Consider the following 18,010-nt stretch of genomic DNA (forward strand, 5'->3'; position numbering starts at 1 on the left):
TTATGCCAGACAGTGAACAAAGAAGTTAGATTCACTCTTGATCCTATCTTCCAATGGATTAACTAGGGTGGCTAGTATTCTTAGAGGGAGTTTGTGCCTTCAAAACCAACTGTAGAAACAAAACCTAAACATAAGCATGATTCAGCTCTTTGCAAGTTTCAAAACCTTCCCATTATTTTAATGTATTCTCTAGCTGAAGGGTTTTTTGTTTGTTTTAAGATGGTGTATGGACACTCAGTGAATAGGAATTATTCCGGAATAATTGAAAGGGATTGAGGAATTTATGACATTGGTCAAGATCTACTGGGGAGACCTCAGTCTCCCAGGGGATATTAGTACAGAGATTGTTGGATCGCAACTTGGCCATAGGTCACTTGGGGAGATTCCTGAGGTTCAAATCCAAATACCTACTTCAAAATAAACCACGTGGTACTTTTCGGTAGTTCTTATCTGTGAAAGGCTGAGAACATGAACACTAGCAAACACACCAGTATCAGAAGTAAAAGATTTCATTTGAGAATTTACGTGGCCATTATTTGTAGTTTATTGGCACGTTTGTGGTATATCGGCTTAATACATTGCTAGGCATCGATTGTCTCCAGCTTTTCCACTTGTTTATTGGACTGTGCAAGTAGGGAGTGATTTTTTTTAAAGGAGGTGAACTGTATGCTAAATTGATTTATACTTGCTGATGTAGACAGATTAATCGTACAGCCCACTGAGGGATGATATTTTGTATTAAAATCCTAAAGTCAAAAACAAAAAAATAGGGCTTCCCTGCTGGCACAGTGGTTGAGAGTCCGCCTGCCAGTGCAGGGGACATGGGTTCGTGCCCCAATCCGGGAAGATCCCACATGCCACGGAGCAGCTGGACCCGTGAGCCATGGCCGCTGAGCCTGCGCGTCCGGAGCCTGTGCTCCGCAATGGGAGAGGCCACAACAGTGAGAGGCCCGCGTACCGCAAAAAAAAAAAACAACAACCAAAAAAATATATTGTGTAAGGTATTAAAATTCATTCCATATAAAATGTTTAAGTTGTCTAACCCAAATATGTCAAGCTTATGTCCTAAATACCAGATGTAATTAACCAAAGATGTCACTTTTTTTCAGTTTAAAGAATAAATTGCATCTAAGAGAGTAGATCTTAAAAGTAAAATAAATAAGTAAATAAATTGCAGTGACATCTATTCATGTTACTTAAATAAGGAGTACTAATTGGCTGAATGGCAAGCATTCTCTGAAAATATTATGATTTTCTAGTAATACAAAAGCAAAAAAATTTTAGCAGTAATTGTGTTTTCATATTAGCAGTCAGAATGACTCATTAAATGTTAACACTGTATCCCAGCTTTTCTCCATTTAAAAAAAGCAAACTCTCACCTCTCTGACTTGACACAGATTAAGCATTTCTGAAATGATGATACCACATTATGGGAAAAGCAGGCTTTGTGGCCGCAGAGAGCCCTGGACTCGGGAGTTAGAATTCAGATTGGAACATTGTCACAACTGAAGCTGAGACTTGGCCAGAAAGCCACCATGCTTCATTTCTCATTTCAGGCTACTACTTCACATCTTTTTGACTCAGAGCACTTAAATATGGAAAATGGTTATGTGTCTTTTAAGGAAGAGAAATCTGTGGTTCTTTCATTAAAAAAAAAAAAAACTAGAAAAGTTAATGTTTTCAGTGTTTAAAAAAAAACCCTTGAAATCCACGTTTTGTGGTCTCTCCTTTCTTGAATGTTTCTCCTAACGGTTGTTTTATCTTTCTGAGAGAGCTTTGATAGAGTCCCTTGTACATAATACATACCCTTTTAATAATTAGATTTGAATTGCTTTTATCATAGTGCCTATCGGGGGTACTGAGTCTAAAAGTTTAGTAATTTCTAGTCTGAGTTTTCACAGGGTCTGTGGATCCGTATTTGTTCTATGGTGTTGGTAATGTTGAGAAAGGATTCTCACATTTTAAAACACCAGGAGCCACTGGATTATAGATGTACAAAGAATATTTTATACAAATAAACTGTTGGGAGGTATTCTCCAGATACAACAATTAGAGGGAGTTTGTGGATCCTGTTGAGCTTTATATTTTTTGATATTATTTCTCCCTCACAGAACTATAGCATTTACATAGTGGCATTAATAAATGAATCATGTTCATTCTGGATGGCCCTGAATCTTGTAGTCTGATCTGATTTGGTAAATTCCTGAATTCCAGAAAGGTTGTGAATCGCTTAAAGATTATGTAGCTGGCTAATGGCCTAGTTATGACTTGGCTGTTAATCTCAAGACTCCCCAGTCCTGTTATTTTTCTTTGGTTTTGTGAAGCCTCCCACAGTGTAGAGAAGAGTAATTCAGTAGCACATGTTTATTTTTAAGGAATATATCAGCCATACAGAGGGAAAATATTAGAGCATAATATAACGAACAGCCATAAAACCGTTGCCTGTATTTAATAAATGTTAATATTTTATCATATTTGCTGCAATTGGGTATCTGTGCTTTAAAGAAACGAATATTAAAGACACAGTTGGAGCCTCCTCCTTTGTCTTCTCACCTCCCTCCTTGCACCCCACCGGTAGTGGGCCACGTAGTAGCCTTGTTTGGCAGTCTTCACATTCCAGATGTCTCTAATCAACATTGTTACCGCCTGTAACTAGAAAAAAATAGTTGTATTTTGCTATTTTCATCTGTTTTTCAACTAACATATTGTTAAAAGAAATTATGTGTAACATAGACTAGAAGGAAGAGCACAGGGCTTTGAAGCCAGAGAGACCTGGTTTTGAAACAAAGAATTCCCACTTACTGTGGATCCTTAGTCAAGTTACTTATCTTTCTGTAAGAGTTTCTTTGTCTGCACAGGGAGACAATGTGTCTTACTTAACGTTGTAGCCTCGTGTGAGAGTTGGAGCCCCTGTAAGGATAGCACCTAGCATGATACCCAGTTCAGAGGAGGTCTCCATAAAGAGTAGCAGATCATAAATAATGATCATAGTAATAGTTGTAGTAGTTGCATTTATTGTGTGCTTACCATATACTTGGCACTATTTTAAGTGCTTCATCCATGTTCATTCATTTTAAAACTGTGAGATGAGAACTATACGCTAAGGGCTTAAAACAGTGAAAGGCACAGAGAGGTTAAATAACTTGGGACAAAGCCATACAGCTAGTAGGCGTCAGACCTTGGATTTTAACTCAGACATTCTAGCTCCAGAGCTCATGCCACTGATCACCATGCCATCCATCTTGATGATGTTTGTGGTATGACTTCTTTATCCACCCTATCCTAGGAACATGTCCTTCAAGTTATGTCATTTCTGTTGAATAAGAAGCCCTTTTGATTTTGCTGTGTATACAACCAAGATTTTACTGGTTTGGGTGGCCATTGCCCCATCAATGCCCCTAACAAACCCCACCGCCATACTTTCTAAACTCCCCAGTGTGGGCCTGGCATGACTAGTGAAGGAATTTGGTCAGTTCCCTGTAGCCATCTCCGGACAGCTCTGCCTCCTCGGCCATTGCCCTCGCCTCTTTCAGCCACACTGGTCTCACTGCCTCTGCTGAGCACTGATGCTGCTTCTGCCCTCATCTGCTTCCCACCAGTCACTGCCAGGAGTGCTGTCATCAGTGCTGAAGACACACGAGTGCTTCCACTGTGCCAGAGCTCCAGGGGTTTGCAGTGAAGTGAGGACCGTGCCCCAGGCCCCTTTTTTATTTCAGATTCTGGGGCTTTCCTCTAGGCATATAGAGCTATTTAGAGCAAATGGCTTATCGGGTTTTTGGCTTTGTTTTTTTGGCTGATACCTTCTTTGTCCTCACCCCGGACCTAAGTCCTTGGCAGAGAGTGAGCAGACTGGGCCTGGGGCAAATCTTAGTGACAAACTCTGGCCTCTGCTAGTGGTTAGATTGGGCCACGTTTGTATGTCTGACATCCACTTCTCTTAAGATGAGTTTGTACCAGGTGAATTTACTCATCTCAAGCTGGCTGTCAGGTGATCTTTTTCCCACATATTTTGATTCTTGGAGGCTTAGTTGCACTAAAGACAATTGCTGAATTTTATGATAGCCCGTGAAGCCTTATATTAAGACATTAAAACAGCTGGTGTTAGTTTCTTCTCTGGATTTTTCTTCTTAGACCTATTGACTCATTTGAGCCAGAAAGGATATAGAGATGATCACATACACATTTCTCTCTAAGGACCACTACTACTCTGTCAAAGATGTTTTGCTTAAAGGACTTCTGTGCCAAATGAGTGCAAGGAATACTGTGTTACCTTCTTTTTTTTTTCCCTCTTGGAAAAATATGATGCACATAGGTCTTTAAATGAACGTGTTTATTTTAGTGTTTCCTAAACAGCAGAATCATAAACTGTTTAATATTCTATAGAACATTATTTTCACCAGAGCTGTTTCTTTTGTCAAGAAAATCTTTCAGCCTTCATTGGCTCCAAGCCTGCCAGTCCTGTTCTTTCATTAAATATTATTCAGGCGGGCTTCCCTGGTGGCGCAGTGGTTGAGAGTCCGCCTGCTATGCAGGGGACACGGGTTCGTGCCCCGGTCCAGGAAGATCCCACATGCCGCGGAGCGGCTGGGCCCGTGAGCCATGGCCGCTGAGCCTGCGCGTCCGGAGCCTGTGCTCCACAACGGGAGAGGCCACAACAGTGAGGCCCGCGTACCGCACACACACACACAAAATATATATATGTTATTCAGGCATCACCTCCTCTGTAGATCTTTCTAGGACTCTCCTAGATAAAATTAAGATGGAGATCCACTCCATGCTTGCAACTATTCATGATATATTAAAATACATCTATTATAGCAAGGTTGGCATCTGTTTTCTCTGTTCTGCTAGACTAAGCGCCTAGAGGGATAGAGATCCTGTCTTACTTTTCTTTATCCCACTTCGTATTTGTATCTCTGTTGCCTAGCCCAGAGCTTACACGTAGTAGGCGTGCCAACATTCATTGAACAGAGTGGTTTTCTAGCATTAAAAGCATAGAGAAGAAAAGCTACATTTGTCAGGAAGTCATTCTTCCTCATTCTGAGCATCCCAGTTAACATGCCTTTCCACCAGCTAGGAGGAAGTACTGTAGAAATAGTGCTAGCTGTTCCACGGGGTTTGAAAGAAATCATTCTCCTAGCAAAAAGGCTGTAAGAGGGCTTTGTGCTCTACTTCAGCACTATATGCCTTCTCATCCATTAATCTGGGAATGTTAAAAACAGTCCAAGGGTTTTTATTAACACAGAAGGTACTCAAAATGTTACATTTTTAACTTTAAACCACTTTTCTTAAACTGTGGGAGGGAAAATGTGCAGTAACATACCACTTTTGCAATTATTAGTTTTGTTCATTTGATCTTTTAGAATATTCAAACTGAAGCTGCCACATTTCTTTCAAGATAATTGACTTAGTAAAAATGTAATCACACACCCATTGGAGAAGGTTCCAAAGAAAAACATACATCAGAGCCCCCCATAACACTGACTTGGGAGCTTTTTGATGAAAACCAAAATGGTGAAGGAGCAGCCATCTTTTCCCCCTGGAATACCTGCTTTGTGCCATGGATTATGTACCAGCGCCCTTAGATGGAGGACAGGACACATTGCTTTTCTGAAAACTGCCCCAATAGTAGTAGTGTAGGGAGTTCCGATATACTTCTGTAATGTAGTATAAAAGCTCACTTACATTTATGCATCAGTTGTCTTTTACACATTCCCAACCCTAGGTTTGTCAAGTAGCATGAAAGAGGAATTCTTGAAAGCAAATACACCTTTAGCCAAATACTGTAAAAAATTAGCATCCTTTTCCTTGCTTACTGATCTATATTCAACAATTAAAGAAGAGGATGTTCATACGTCCCATTTTTTCCCCAAAGTTTCTAAAGGTTCTTCGTCAGTTATCAAGGACACAACAGAGGAAGGAATAAACAGTGGAATTTTTAGCACTGAATATTAAAAGAATACAGGCTTACAGAGTAAAAAGTATTTGAAGCTTTCATGGGTTTTTATTGGAAAGGAACAAATGAGAAATGCAACCATATTGGTTTTAAACTCCCCCTGTAAACAATGACTCTTAAAAAATAGTTTACATTAAACCTGTAGATTTTCTTGAGTTCATGAGTGAGAAGAAAAGAATAGTGTGAATCTTATCCCATAGGAAGATGGATAGAAGAATAGTACTACTTAGAAATTTTGTTACAGAAGTGATTACTTTGATGAGTAAATAAAGTATTTTTGTAAAATATTTAGTTTAAGTAACCTAGCAACTTTTCAGTCCATTTGTTTTATCATTGGTAACAGAACTGCATTCAGTTTTTCTGTCACTAAGATATTCATATATTTTGTGACACGATGAATCTTACAAAATCACAAAACTCATTTCTGTCTAGTTCTATTTTTATAATTTTCACTTGTCTGCATAAATATTGCCATCAAATTTCAGCTCATAATTTGTGACAAGTCAGTGAATTTCATTGAACTTGAATCATAAGACATTATAGAACTGACGTGTTGGTTTCACTTTAGTCTGATTTGTTTTCTTTTATGCCCACACATGAGGGGTGTTCACTTGAAGAGACACCTGCCCTCACCTTCTCTGGTTTTCCTCCTTGACTACTTTTTAAAAAATAATATTTTTTATTTCAAATTGCTAAATCTTCTAGGATATTCATTTCCTTACTAACCTAACTTGATTACTGACTTGATTCATCTTATTTCCTTTAATTTTCTTTAAATTTCTTATCAATTTTAATAGTCATTGCATATACTTGATTGTCTCTACATAACTACTTCCCTCCTGAATTTGCTGTATGTTTGAGCTGTCTGAATTATCTTTTCCTCCTGATGAGTTTTTTTTAAAAATTTATTTATTTTATTTATTTTTTGTCTGGGTTGGGTCTTCGTTGCTGCCCACGGGCTTTCTCTAGTTGTGGCGAGCGGGGGCTACTCTTCATTGCGGTGCGCGGGCTTCTCCTTGTGGTGGCTTCTCCTGTTGTGGAGCACGGGTTCTAGGCATGTGGGCTCAGTAGCTGTGGCTCGCAGGCTCTAGAGCGCAGGCTCAGTAGTTGTGGCGCACGGGCTTAGCTGCTTCGTGGCATGTGGGATCTTCCCGGACCAGGGCTTGAACCCACGTCCTCTGCATTGGCAGGTGGATTCTTAACTACTGCGCCACCAGGGAAGTCCTCCCAGATGTTTGTTGATTTGAAGTGATAACCAGCTGCTCTGACTCCAAATCATTGGTTGCTTATCAAGTCCGTGGCATCTGTTGCTCTGGGTGCTTTGTTTGTGGCTGCAGGACATGCCAGGGGAAAGGACCTGCCCTCAAAGAACTTGCACTTTCCTTGTCTAGGCTGACCTAGGTCAGCTAGAGAGCGAGTATTTGCAGTATGATTATCCACTAATTTTTTGGTTTAATTTTGGTTAATTTCAAACATACTTATCACGATTCTATACCATGTTCTACTTTTCAGAATTCTGTAATTTTTAGTGGAGAATAATTATAATCTTAAAACTCAAATTGGGTGATATTTTAATAGAAAGGAATCCTTGATATCAGGTAAGTTGATTTTTAGTATGTGCAAGACAATTTAGAATAATTTATAAATATGAATCAATCAGAATAACTAAGGTGGTATTAAACTGCTGGTAATCATTGTTGATAGTAAGCTATATTGTCATCTTTGTTATTTGACCTCCATATTATTTAATTTTTGATGTAGTTAACTAGAACGTGAGCTTTTTGAGGATGAAATTCTGTGCCTGTATCCTTCAAAGGACTAAATAGGAAGGTTTGCACACAATACTAGAAATAGTTTTTCTCACCCTGATGAAGATTTCTGATAGAGATTCAACATATTACAAAACTGATTATACCATGGCCATACCCATAGTAAGAAATCAACAGTCCTTTGTTGTGCTAAAGAGAGGATATTTACTCTGTATTGAGGGAAAAAAAAGTAGTTGCCTGTTTATTGGTAAAAATAAATAGGAGTTGTGCCATCTTTAGTTCTTAGGGCCAAACATTACTGAGCACAACCTGGAATGAAATCTTCTGGGGACTAATTTTCATAATGTGAGCCACTTTTATGTATTATTTCTTATGTAAAATTAGACATGTTGTAAATGTTGCATTACATAAAGATGGAAGGGTTGGCCTTACCAATGATTTTATCTAATCCTTCTTGCTCAGAAGAGGGAAAAGGCCAGCAGTTGCCAATGACAATATATCTCTGGAGAAATTATCTTAAGGAAAAACAGAGTTGTTCCACCACTGAGATACAGATTTTTTGGCCTCAGATCTAGGTGTATGAATTTTAAGCAGTTGTAAATACTAAGTTTGCTTTTGCCCTGGAAATCATTCATATCTGAGTTAAATCCAGTATTTTTCACAGACTTTATCACCTTGGACACATAACCTCCCTGCTTTTTTTCTTATCTGCCAGTGGGATAGTTAAGAGTCCCACTCTCATGAGAATTGACTGAGATGACCCACTGTTAGCACAGTGCCCTGTCGATGGTAAGGGATGGTTAGCCTCTGTTGTTAGCCTTCATGCTTCACCACATTCTCGTCATCCTTTCCGAAGTCATTCCTTCTCTTGCCTTTTGCCTGGCAACTTAAATTTTAAGGGTCCCAGAGTGGTCTAGTTTTGTTTTGGGAGATAGTTCCTCCCTTGCTCTCTCTCCTCTTGGTAACAAAGCTTGTGGGTTTTAGTATGTGAATTCCTGCTGCTAAGGTAACTTCCCAAGCAGACCTCAGTTGGGTGGCTCTGAACTGTGCCTGTCCCAAATAATTCAGTGCATTTTCCAGGGTTCTTTGAGATTGCTTGGACACTGAGAGAATTGAGATTCTCCCTAAATAAAGTTATCCATAATCTAAACTGTTCTGGAAATCTTTATGTATACTAAGGTTAAACCCCATTAATTTCCAGAAGGGTTTCATATAATCATTATACTCTTTGTTACTCCTATTACAGTGATGTACTCTACTAATGAATAAAATTAATGTGCTTCTTTAATTCTTATAACAAAAGTCACCATTTAAAAAACTTGTTTAAACTTCTTTGAATCCTCATCAAGTAGATATCAACTTAGATATCTGATGCTGACTCGCTGTAAAGACAAAATCAGATTTGACAGTGACCTGCTAGACCAGTGAAGAGCACAGGCTTCAAAGTCAGATTGAGTGGGGTTTGAAGCCTGTTCCTACCACTTAAAACTGTGTGACCCTGGGCTTGTAACCCAGCCTCTCCAGACCTCAGATGGTAAAGACCTGATAGGGTTGTCGGGAAGATGAAATGAGTTAATACCCGTAAAGCACCTAACACCTTGCCTGACACATAACATTCACTTTTTCTGTTATGACATAAGTCTGGCAGTTACTTCTCCAATCACTAGTTGTTGACTAACATTATATTTTCATGCTAAAGATGAACCATTTAAGAAATACCTTAAAGAAATTATAGTAAACTTGTAGGATTCTGTTTTTCAGTGTTTATCGAATGTCCTCTGTGTGCCAGGGAATGTGCTGAGTTAGTGTTTTCATCCGGCTCTTCGGGGTTGCAGGGAAGAGAGACATGTTAGGGTTTATTTCAGTGCAAAATAAAGGACCCGTGAAGTTTCTGCACATACATGTGGCCTCTGGAGAACATGGTGATTCACCACGTGGGGAGGTATGTGTAAAAGTAGCTCCAGCTGGCTGACATCATGGACAGGGACCCAGGTACAACTCTTAGGTTCATTGCTTATTCCCTTCTCCCTGTCGCTAACTACATCTTCCTTCTGACTGATTTCTCTCTTCTGCCTTATTTCTGTCTCATTGATCCTATTTACTACTTTGCTCTTTTTCTCTATTTTGATGCCATTCTTCCTGTCATAACACTCTCCATGTATCTTGTACTCAAACTCCCATAGAGAGAAGGTCTGGTGAAGATGTATAGCACCATCCAGCGTAGAGGGTGTTTGGATCAGGGCACATTCTTACACCAGCCAGCTGTGGACTTCAGGATGGGTTCAAATATATAAAGCATGGTGCCCCGGGTGTCAGACACCACCCTGGGAAGAGGAATTGGCTATGGCTGGATAGGCCCTCTGGCTTCTTGTAGGGTGCCTTTTGTGGCCTGTCCAGGACATTTGGCACTGATGATAGAAGAATGAATAAGATGTGGCAACCTGTCCCAGAAGAGCTCCCAGTGTGGTGAGGGAAGCAGATATTTAAACAAATACTTGAGTTTATGCTGTATGATAATTAATACTAGCATACGGGGAGGGAATGGCTAACTGCTGTAGAATGGCGGTAGGAAATTCTTTACTGAAGGCATATGAGATGACAAAAGGCGTATTCCTTTCAGGATATAAATCATCTGCAAAGACAGAGAGATGTGAAATATCTTGGTGTGCTTAAGAAGAGAGTATCTTAGTGCTGTGAGAAGAGGGCAATGGCTGGCATTTAAGGGGTTCCAGGAAGAGGGTTTAGTATATGATACCAGTGAGGCTAGTCAGAGTGTTAGAAACAGAACTAGGGAAAAATCATCTCCTAGAAAACAGGTGGGGGAGAGCTACAAGAGTGGCAGTCTCATCAACAATGGCTGGTACCACAGTGGGTCAGATAAAGGCAGGACTGAGTGGCTTCACTGAGAAGGGGCCATTGAAGCATCTCGTTTTATAGCAGGTAAATTCTGTAGGTCTAGGAAGAGTCTAAACTAGAAACCTAACCTCAGGGGAAAAAGGTTTTTTGAAGCTCTAGGTCAATCACAGATTCATTCTGAGGAATGTTTAGAAACCAAAAAATGCAAGAAACCTCATGTTTTCTAAATAAATAGGAAAGGAGGATAAAGCTTAATCTGTAACAATGTTAAGTTTCTCATAGTTATCTGAATAAAATTTTATTAGGTCTTCAAAGTAGTTTCTCAAAATATATATGTTTGTTTTGCTAAAAAGTCAGAAATATACAAGCTACTATTTTAGTTAAAATAAGAAGTATGGTTCTAGGTAATAGATAGGGCAAGAATAACTCTCTTATTCATGTTTAACCAAAATGGATTAGAGGCCCTCTAATCTCGCAGTGATTTTACAACTATCTGTTTAGATTAGTTTGTGTTTAAAAAAAACAAACAAACAACTTTCCTGCTATAGCTATGATATTAATTGGATAAGATGCCTAATCACTGCTATATACATGTAGACATACACACATAGCTGGTAAAAATAAAAACCCTGTTTATGTCTGATCTGTGAAGACTATATGTTAAGGTTATAACAAAACGGTAAGTATGTAAGAAAAACTTGTTTTTCTTCCCAGTTTGGTTTTCTTTTCAGAGATAAATGAAGCTAAGTAGGTATGATTTTTTTTTTTCTGGCATGTAGAATAGAATTTACTGTATATTTCATTGAATCTAAGATTCCATTGGTTATAAATTGTACCATTATTTTCTATACCATGAAGAAATTTTTAAAACCCTGTCCATTAAATTGTAACAGCATTTGATTCTAAGAGGCATTCAGATTTCAGAGATATTAAAATGTGAGGCACAGGCATGGGAAAGTTGAACTAAGAAAGGAAAGTTTATACAAGTTTATTGGAGATGACAATGGGGCCAGGGACCAGGTGCCCCCATGGCAGACTTGGAAGAGCCGGGGCTCCAGGAAGACACGCTGAGGGTCCTAGCTGCCTTCCTTAGGCGGGGTAAATTTTTTTTTTTAATGTGAAAAAATACACATTTTAGAATTAATGATATATAGTTATTACTTACGAAGACATTACAAAAAACACTTAGGTTTATATTTGCAGATCAATTTAGGAACAATAAAAATTGTTCTACTGAATAAGATCTAAATTACAAACTGAGTCTTAATTAAATACAGAACTGTAAAAAGATTAACATGAGTAATCATTAAATTTTAAAACTAGGAAGATCCTTACAGCTGCCAAAGATGTTAGTAAATGATCATTTAATATTTATTTTAATACCTACTGTAAGCCAACATTGTTAGATGGTTGTATAGCCATGGATGAAACGTGCCCTCCCTTTGTGGAGCTTACATTTTGGGGAGGGGGTGGTTTATAGGTTTGCAAATTGCAATGAGCACTTTAAAGCAAAAGTACAGAGCTGTGAAAGAGTGGAACTCGAGATTCCTAATTTGAGATTGGGAAGGTCTGTAAGGAGTTGAAGAAAAGCCAAAGAGTGGGTAGAAATGAACAAGGTAAAAAGTAGACAAGTAAGAAACAGCCTGTGCAAAAAACCCGAGCAGGAAAGATGTTGGAGCCAGTCAGTGAAAGAAACAACAGAAGGGGGTGGGCGGTCCGGGTGACTTCAGTTGAGGTAAGACTGGGTGATGCAGGGCCTCACAGGCCACAACATTCTGGATTTTAGTCTAAGCCCAGGGGGAAGCCACCAGAGGGTTTTAATGGGGGAGGTGACCTTGGCTGCTCTGTGAAGCCTGGATTGGAGTAAGATTCAAAGTGAAGAAGCTGTTGCTAGTTCAGACCAACTAAGTTGGCAACTTGGCCTGGGTGTTTTGAATGGAAGATGTTTTCTTGAAAATAATTTGTCAGTATTACCTGAAGGCTTAATTTTGTGTACATTTGGACCCAGCAGTTCCACTTCAGGGCATTTATTCTAAAGAAATAATCTTAGATGTGTGCAGAAGTTGAGCTACTAGTATGTTTATCCTCTATTATTTATAATAAGAAATTGGTTGGAAAGATGATAGTATTTTGAAAACAAGTGGAAAGGAAAGAGGAAAATCATACTGACTTTAAGGAAGCCACATCATCCAGGAAGATTTGTTTAGATAAGGAGAGTTCTCTGTGTGTTTGAGCGGGTACTAGGGAAAAGACACTGAAAATACAGAATTGAGAAGAGATGCTCATAAAACAAATTTGGGGGAGGAGAGACATCTAGGACCAGGGGAAGATAAGCATCTTTGTCAGGGAGTGCTGCACCATCTGGTGTAAAAATGCACTGCAGTTCTACAACGGGACTTACTAACCTGGGAACCTAAGCCATGCCTTGCAACATTGTTACAGGGGGGAAAGTGCTTTTCAAACCAGAGTTGTAAGTGAATTTGTAGTATGCAGTCAGCCCATGAATTTGATTGCCTATAAATCTGAGCTTCCCTGGGTAAGTACTGACTGAGCAGGATGAATTTTTGAGAGTATTGCTCTGTCTCTACCCTCCCCGCCTTCTTTCCCTCTCCCTTACTTTCCCCCTTCCCTTTCCTCCCTTCCTTCCTTAGCCTCTCGTCCCTCCCTATTCCTCTGACCACCCCTAACATTTACACTTCATGATATATTTAGGGAAGGAATAACAGCCAAACACTTAAGTGTTTTATTATTTAAGTAAATAATAAAATCAACTTCCTCCCTCCTTCCCTCCCTTCCTTCTTCCCTCCCTCCTTCCCTCCCTCCCTCCCACATTGCCTCTTTCTTTGTGACAGTTTTTGTACCTGTGTGGTGGAAATATTTTACTATACGGTCTTAATGCCCCTTTGCAAGTTTCAAATGTTAGTGTTCTTTGCATTACTTAAAAATATCTAGGCCAGTCTCTGGCACAGAGGTATTTAACATACTGGTTTTCACTCCCCTCACAGTGTTGATGCTTAAGTAAAACCAGTTAACTGTTACTTCCTTTCTAGTGCATATTTAGTTTTAAGTAGGTTTTTTTTGTCTTGTTCTTTGGGTTGTTTTTTTTTTCTGGTTCTTTGCAAATACTGCTGCTTTATGGTTATGATTAGCTGGAAAATTCCTAGAGGAGTTTAAATTTGACTTTTTGGTAAGCTTGCAGTTATCATCTCTGGTATTTCCTTGAGTATTTCCTTTTCCTATCAGTGTAAAGAAATAACTATTCTGTAGCTCTACAGAATTTCCAAAATAGTTACTGAAGTTAGCTTAGTATTTTTAAAATTGTTACTTCTCCCAGAATGCAGTTGCTTTAACTCTTTCCTTATGAACCAGTTTTAAAACCCATGGCTGTATATATTGTGTGTTGCATATATCCATGTATGGATATGAGTGTATTTTGAAGTTAGTGGATGTTTTACCTATTAGGCTTTGTAGAAATAGTTCTCAAAAGTTACCAGCCTGCAGGTTATTTTATTATGGTAACTCCACAATATATTATGGAGTAAAGGTCAAAATGTTTGTACCAGGTAATTTTTACTATTTATATATGGAGTACCCCAAGTACTATATCATGTTCTGAGAAAACAAATTTAATCATTGAGGTGTTGAAAAAATATTGTGGGATCACAGAAGATGTGGTTAGGTTTCACCTAGCTTATTAAATATTTAGCTGATTTCAGCAAATGAGCATATCCACCAGATTTTATCTATATTGACTTAAATTGTTGGAATTCCTGGGATAAATAGTAGTAAAATACTCTTCTAAATATTTGTCTGTTATATACTTGAGTATGTTAGAATGGTGTAATTAGAAACAGTGCAGTTTTCATGAATGTATTTGTTAATGCAATGCTTAATGTCTTAGGATGCTTTTTATTAACTACCTAGAAACAAAGGTCTGCAGTAATATTACTAGTAAGCCTGCACCTTCTAAATAGAACCTTTCTTTTTTTTTTTTTATAAATTTATTTATTTATTTATGGCTGTGTTGGGTCTTCATTGCTGTGTGCAGGCTTTCTCTAGTTGTGGTAAGCGGGGGCTACTCTTCGTTGTGGTGCGTGGGCTTCTCATTGTGGTGCTTGTTGCAGAGCACGGGCTGTAGGCACACGGGCTTCAGTAGTTGTAGCATGCAGGCTCAGTAGTTGTGGCTCGCGGGCTCTAGAGTGCAGGCTCAGTAGTTGTGGCACACGGGATTAGTTGCTCTGCGGCATGTGGGATCTTCCCAGACCAGGGCTCGAACCCGTGTCCCCTGCATTGGCAGGTGGATTCTTAACCACTGCGCCACCAGGGAAGCCCAGAACCTTTCTTTTTAAAGGCTAATATTATTGAACTCATGTTATCAGGCAACATTCAACACTATCCATGTTATAATTTCAACAATATAATGTGATTCACAATGGTATTTTCATATCTTGCTTAAATCATTTAGGGGTTTTAACAGTTATCTTTTTAGTTACATGTCCATTGAAAGTATGAAATAGAACCGTATTGTTCTTGGAAATTTTTTTTCATATATAAATCTCATTCTCCTTCCATTTTAGTCGTGAGATGGAGAATAAAGAAACTCTCAAGGGGTTGCACAAGATGGACGATCGCCCAGAAGAACGAATGATCAGGGAGAAACTGAAGGCAACCTGTATGCCAGCCTGGAAGCACGAATGGCTGGAAAGGAGAAACAGGAGAGGCCCTGTGGTGAGTGACTGTGGGTTACCTGCTAATAAGGAAGAAAGCATAGGAGGAAATGAAAAATTAAGCATAAATAGATCCTTTTGTAAGCTTTTTTTTTCCTTCTTCATTTTATATGCAGTGGTTTTATTTGCCTTGATATTTTCTAGACAATTGAACAAAACATAGCTAAAACTATTCTCATTAAGCAACTTAAACTGTTCTAAGAACTAATCCCTTTGGTTGAGTGGGAGAGGTAATGCTTAAAGCAACACTGCCCTCTAATGTTAGTATCTAAAATCCTTTAATTAGAGATTTCCATTGTACTTAAAAAAGAAAAGCAATTTTTCCAATTTTATTTTGATGTTTTATCTCTAAGGTAGGATCTAAGGATCTTAATTCCAAATCTTCTAAAATCATGTATGACAACATTTTAAAATGTATTATGTATTATCAACATTTAGTTGATAAAGCCTAAATGACTAAAATCTGTGTGGGTAAAAAATAGTCTTCATTTATGGCTTAAAGTAATAATAAAGAGAAGCTGATATATTGTCTGTTGTATTTGTATAATACTGCATAATAAAAAACTCACTGAGCTCATGCCTTAGTCTGATGTTCAAATTTACTTATTTTTTTAATTTTTTAACTAATAAAAATATTGGCATTTTAATTTAGGTGGTAAAACCAATCCCTATTAAAGGAGATGGATCTGAAATTAATACCTTGGCAGCTGAGTCTCAAGGAGAAGGCCACGCAAGCGCTGCTTCCTCAGCTCCCAAAGGCCGACGCAGTCCTTCCCCTGGCAGCTCCCCATCAGGCCGCACAGTGAAATCTGAATCTCCAGGAGTAAGGAGAAAAAAAGTTTCCCCAGTGCCTGTAAGTTGATGATTTAGCAAATATGTTAAGTTTCTACAATCTTTAAACTTATTTATAACACAGAAAAGATTGGCTAGCCATCTATTAGAACAACAATTCCCAAAGTATGGCCCACAGACCCTTCCTTGGGGGAACCTGCCCTGAGATGCTTCCTGTGGGTCCATTAGGTCAAAACTAATTTTGTAATAAAACTGAGATGTTATTTGCCTCTTTTACTGCATTAACATTTACAGTGGTGGGTAAAACTGCTGGTGAATTTGCCTGAATTAAAGCTATGACTGTAGAAACTGTATTCTTCACTTGGGTATTTGGCGAACATTTTCCTTAAGAAGAATTAAGTAAGACTCACTTCAAGGAAAACAACTGATATGTTTCTTCACTAGTGGTAAAATTTGAGATTTCAAGCAAAAATTAAGAGTTTTGGAAAACTCATATCCACCACTGTAAGCTTGAAAGCTTCCCAATACTTAGACTTTTCTATAGGCCAGTGATATTATCAAATGTGATTTTTTTTGTATATTGCACAATGAAATGTATGAACTTTTTAGAAGATCTGCATAACTTAGTGAACCAGAATTTTCCATATGACCAGTGAATGATGAAACAAAATCATTCTTTAGTAAATGATCCATTCCAAGTATATAAAATAAACCATCGAGATTTAATGTAACAGTAGGAAAAGTTTGTTTATGTGGTTTCAGATTCCACATTACAGCCTCCTTTAAGGAAACCACTCCTTTGATGTAGTATCAAAGAAGAATATTCATCATTATTTGAAAAGGATTTTCCAAATACATATCTGTGTGAGGCCAGATTTTCTTCATGTACTTTAACCAAAACACCGTTATCACAGCAGATTGAATGCAGAAGCATAGATGAGAATGTAGGTGTCTTCTGTATTGAGCCAGACATCAAAGAGACTTATAAAAAGATAGGTGCTAACCCCTCTGAGAGAGACAGACAGACTTCCACTGGCAGAAAGCAAGTTAAACATTCTAACCTTGAAGAACAAATGAGTGAATGGCAAAATGACTGAGATATAGTGACCACAATGGGAGATTTGGTTTTCCTCACATCCGAGGTTGTTAAAGCATATAAATACTTCAAAAAGTAAATTTTAAGTAAAAATTTTTACAGTAAAGCCCAAAATTCTCAACAGTATTTATTGGCTTTATGTGGACACACCTTTAAATTAGCTGCTCAAAACAGGATCTTATTAGCTCAAGAATCTACAAATTGGGCAGGGCTCAGCAGGAGTGGCTTATGTCTGCTCCCCATGGCATCTGCAGAAGCTGGAATATCCAAGACTGCTTCTTCACTCACATATCTGGTGCTTCACCTCGAACAGTTGGGGGCTGTTGGCATCTCTTTCTTACAGTATGGAAATTGGCTTGCAACAAGTGTTTCAAGCTAGGAGAGCACAAGGAACAGATTCTCTCTCACAGCCCTCAGAAGGAACCAACCCTGCCAGCACCTTGATCTTGGACTTCAAGCCTCTGGAACTATGAGACAATAAATTTCTAAGTCCAAAAAAAAAAAAAATATGATTCAAGAGGGCAAATCTCAGCGTGGAAGCTCTTATCAAGCCACCACTTGCATCATGTTTACTAATGCCTTATTACCCAAAGCCGGTTACATGCCCAAATCCAGAATCCACGTGGTAGAGGACTACAGAAGGGTGTAAATACTGGGAGGTGTCGTTCAGGGGGGCCATTCAAAGTAAAAGTCTACCACAAGTAAATACAGAATTGTGTCTCCCCTCCCCCTACACCTATTTTGGGATATGTGCTAGACAAAGTTACTTCCTCATTCTTTATAACAGCTACCTAACATTTCATTATCGGGATAA

The 18,010-nt window shown here is 38.6% G+C and overlaps 1 protein-coding gene and 1 long non-coding RNA gene across 3 annotated transcripts in view; one reads left to right on the forward strand and one right to left on the reverse strand.

Annotated features, from left to right (window-relative positions):
* The window catches only part of MAP3K1 (mitogen-activated protein kinase kinase kinase 1), an 81,834-nt gene that overhangs the window by 25,733 nt on the left and 38,091 nt on the right, over nucleotides 1-18,010 (forward strand). The window contains exons 2-3 of the mRNA XM_030843555.3: nucleotides 15,159-15,309; nucleotides 15,961-16,161. Coding sequence (XP_030699415.1) covers nucleotides 15,159-15,309; nucleotides 15,961-16,161 — 352 coding nt within the window. The remainder of the gene's footprint in view (nucleotides 1-15,158; nucleotides 15,310-15,960; nucleotides 16,162-18,010) is intronic.
* The window catches only part of LOC115845545 (uncharacterized), a 72,620-nt gene continuing 57,025 nt past the window's right edge, over nucleotides 2,416-18,010 (reverse strand). Inside the window, exons 4-5 of one of the 2 annotated variants that reach the window (XR_009563380.1) lie at nucleotides 16,008-16,159; nucleotides 2,416-2,652 (exon numbers count right to left, since the gene is read on the reverse strand). This is a non-coding gene — a long non-coding RNA (uncharacterized lncRNA). Of the gene's footprint in view, nucleotides 2,653-14,987; nucleotides 15,280-16,007; nucleotides 16,160-18,010 lie in introns of those variants that run through there. The other variant, XR_004036513.2, reaches the window with a different exon arrangement.

The sequence above is a fragment of the Globicephala melas genome, chromosome 3, assembly GCF_963455315.2.
Source record: "Globicephala melas chromosome 3, mGloMel1.2, whole genome shotgun sequence".
Classification (NCBI taxonomy): Eukaryota; Metazoa; Chordata; class Mammalia; order Artiodactyla; family Delphinidae; genus Globicephala; species Globicephala melas.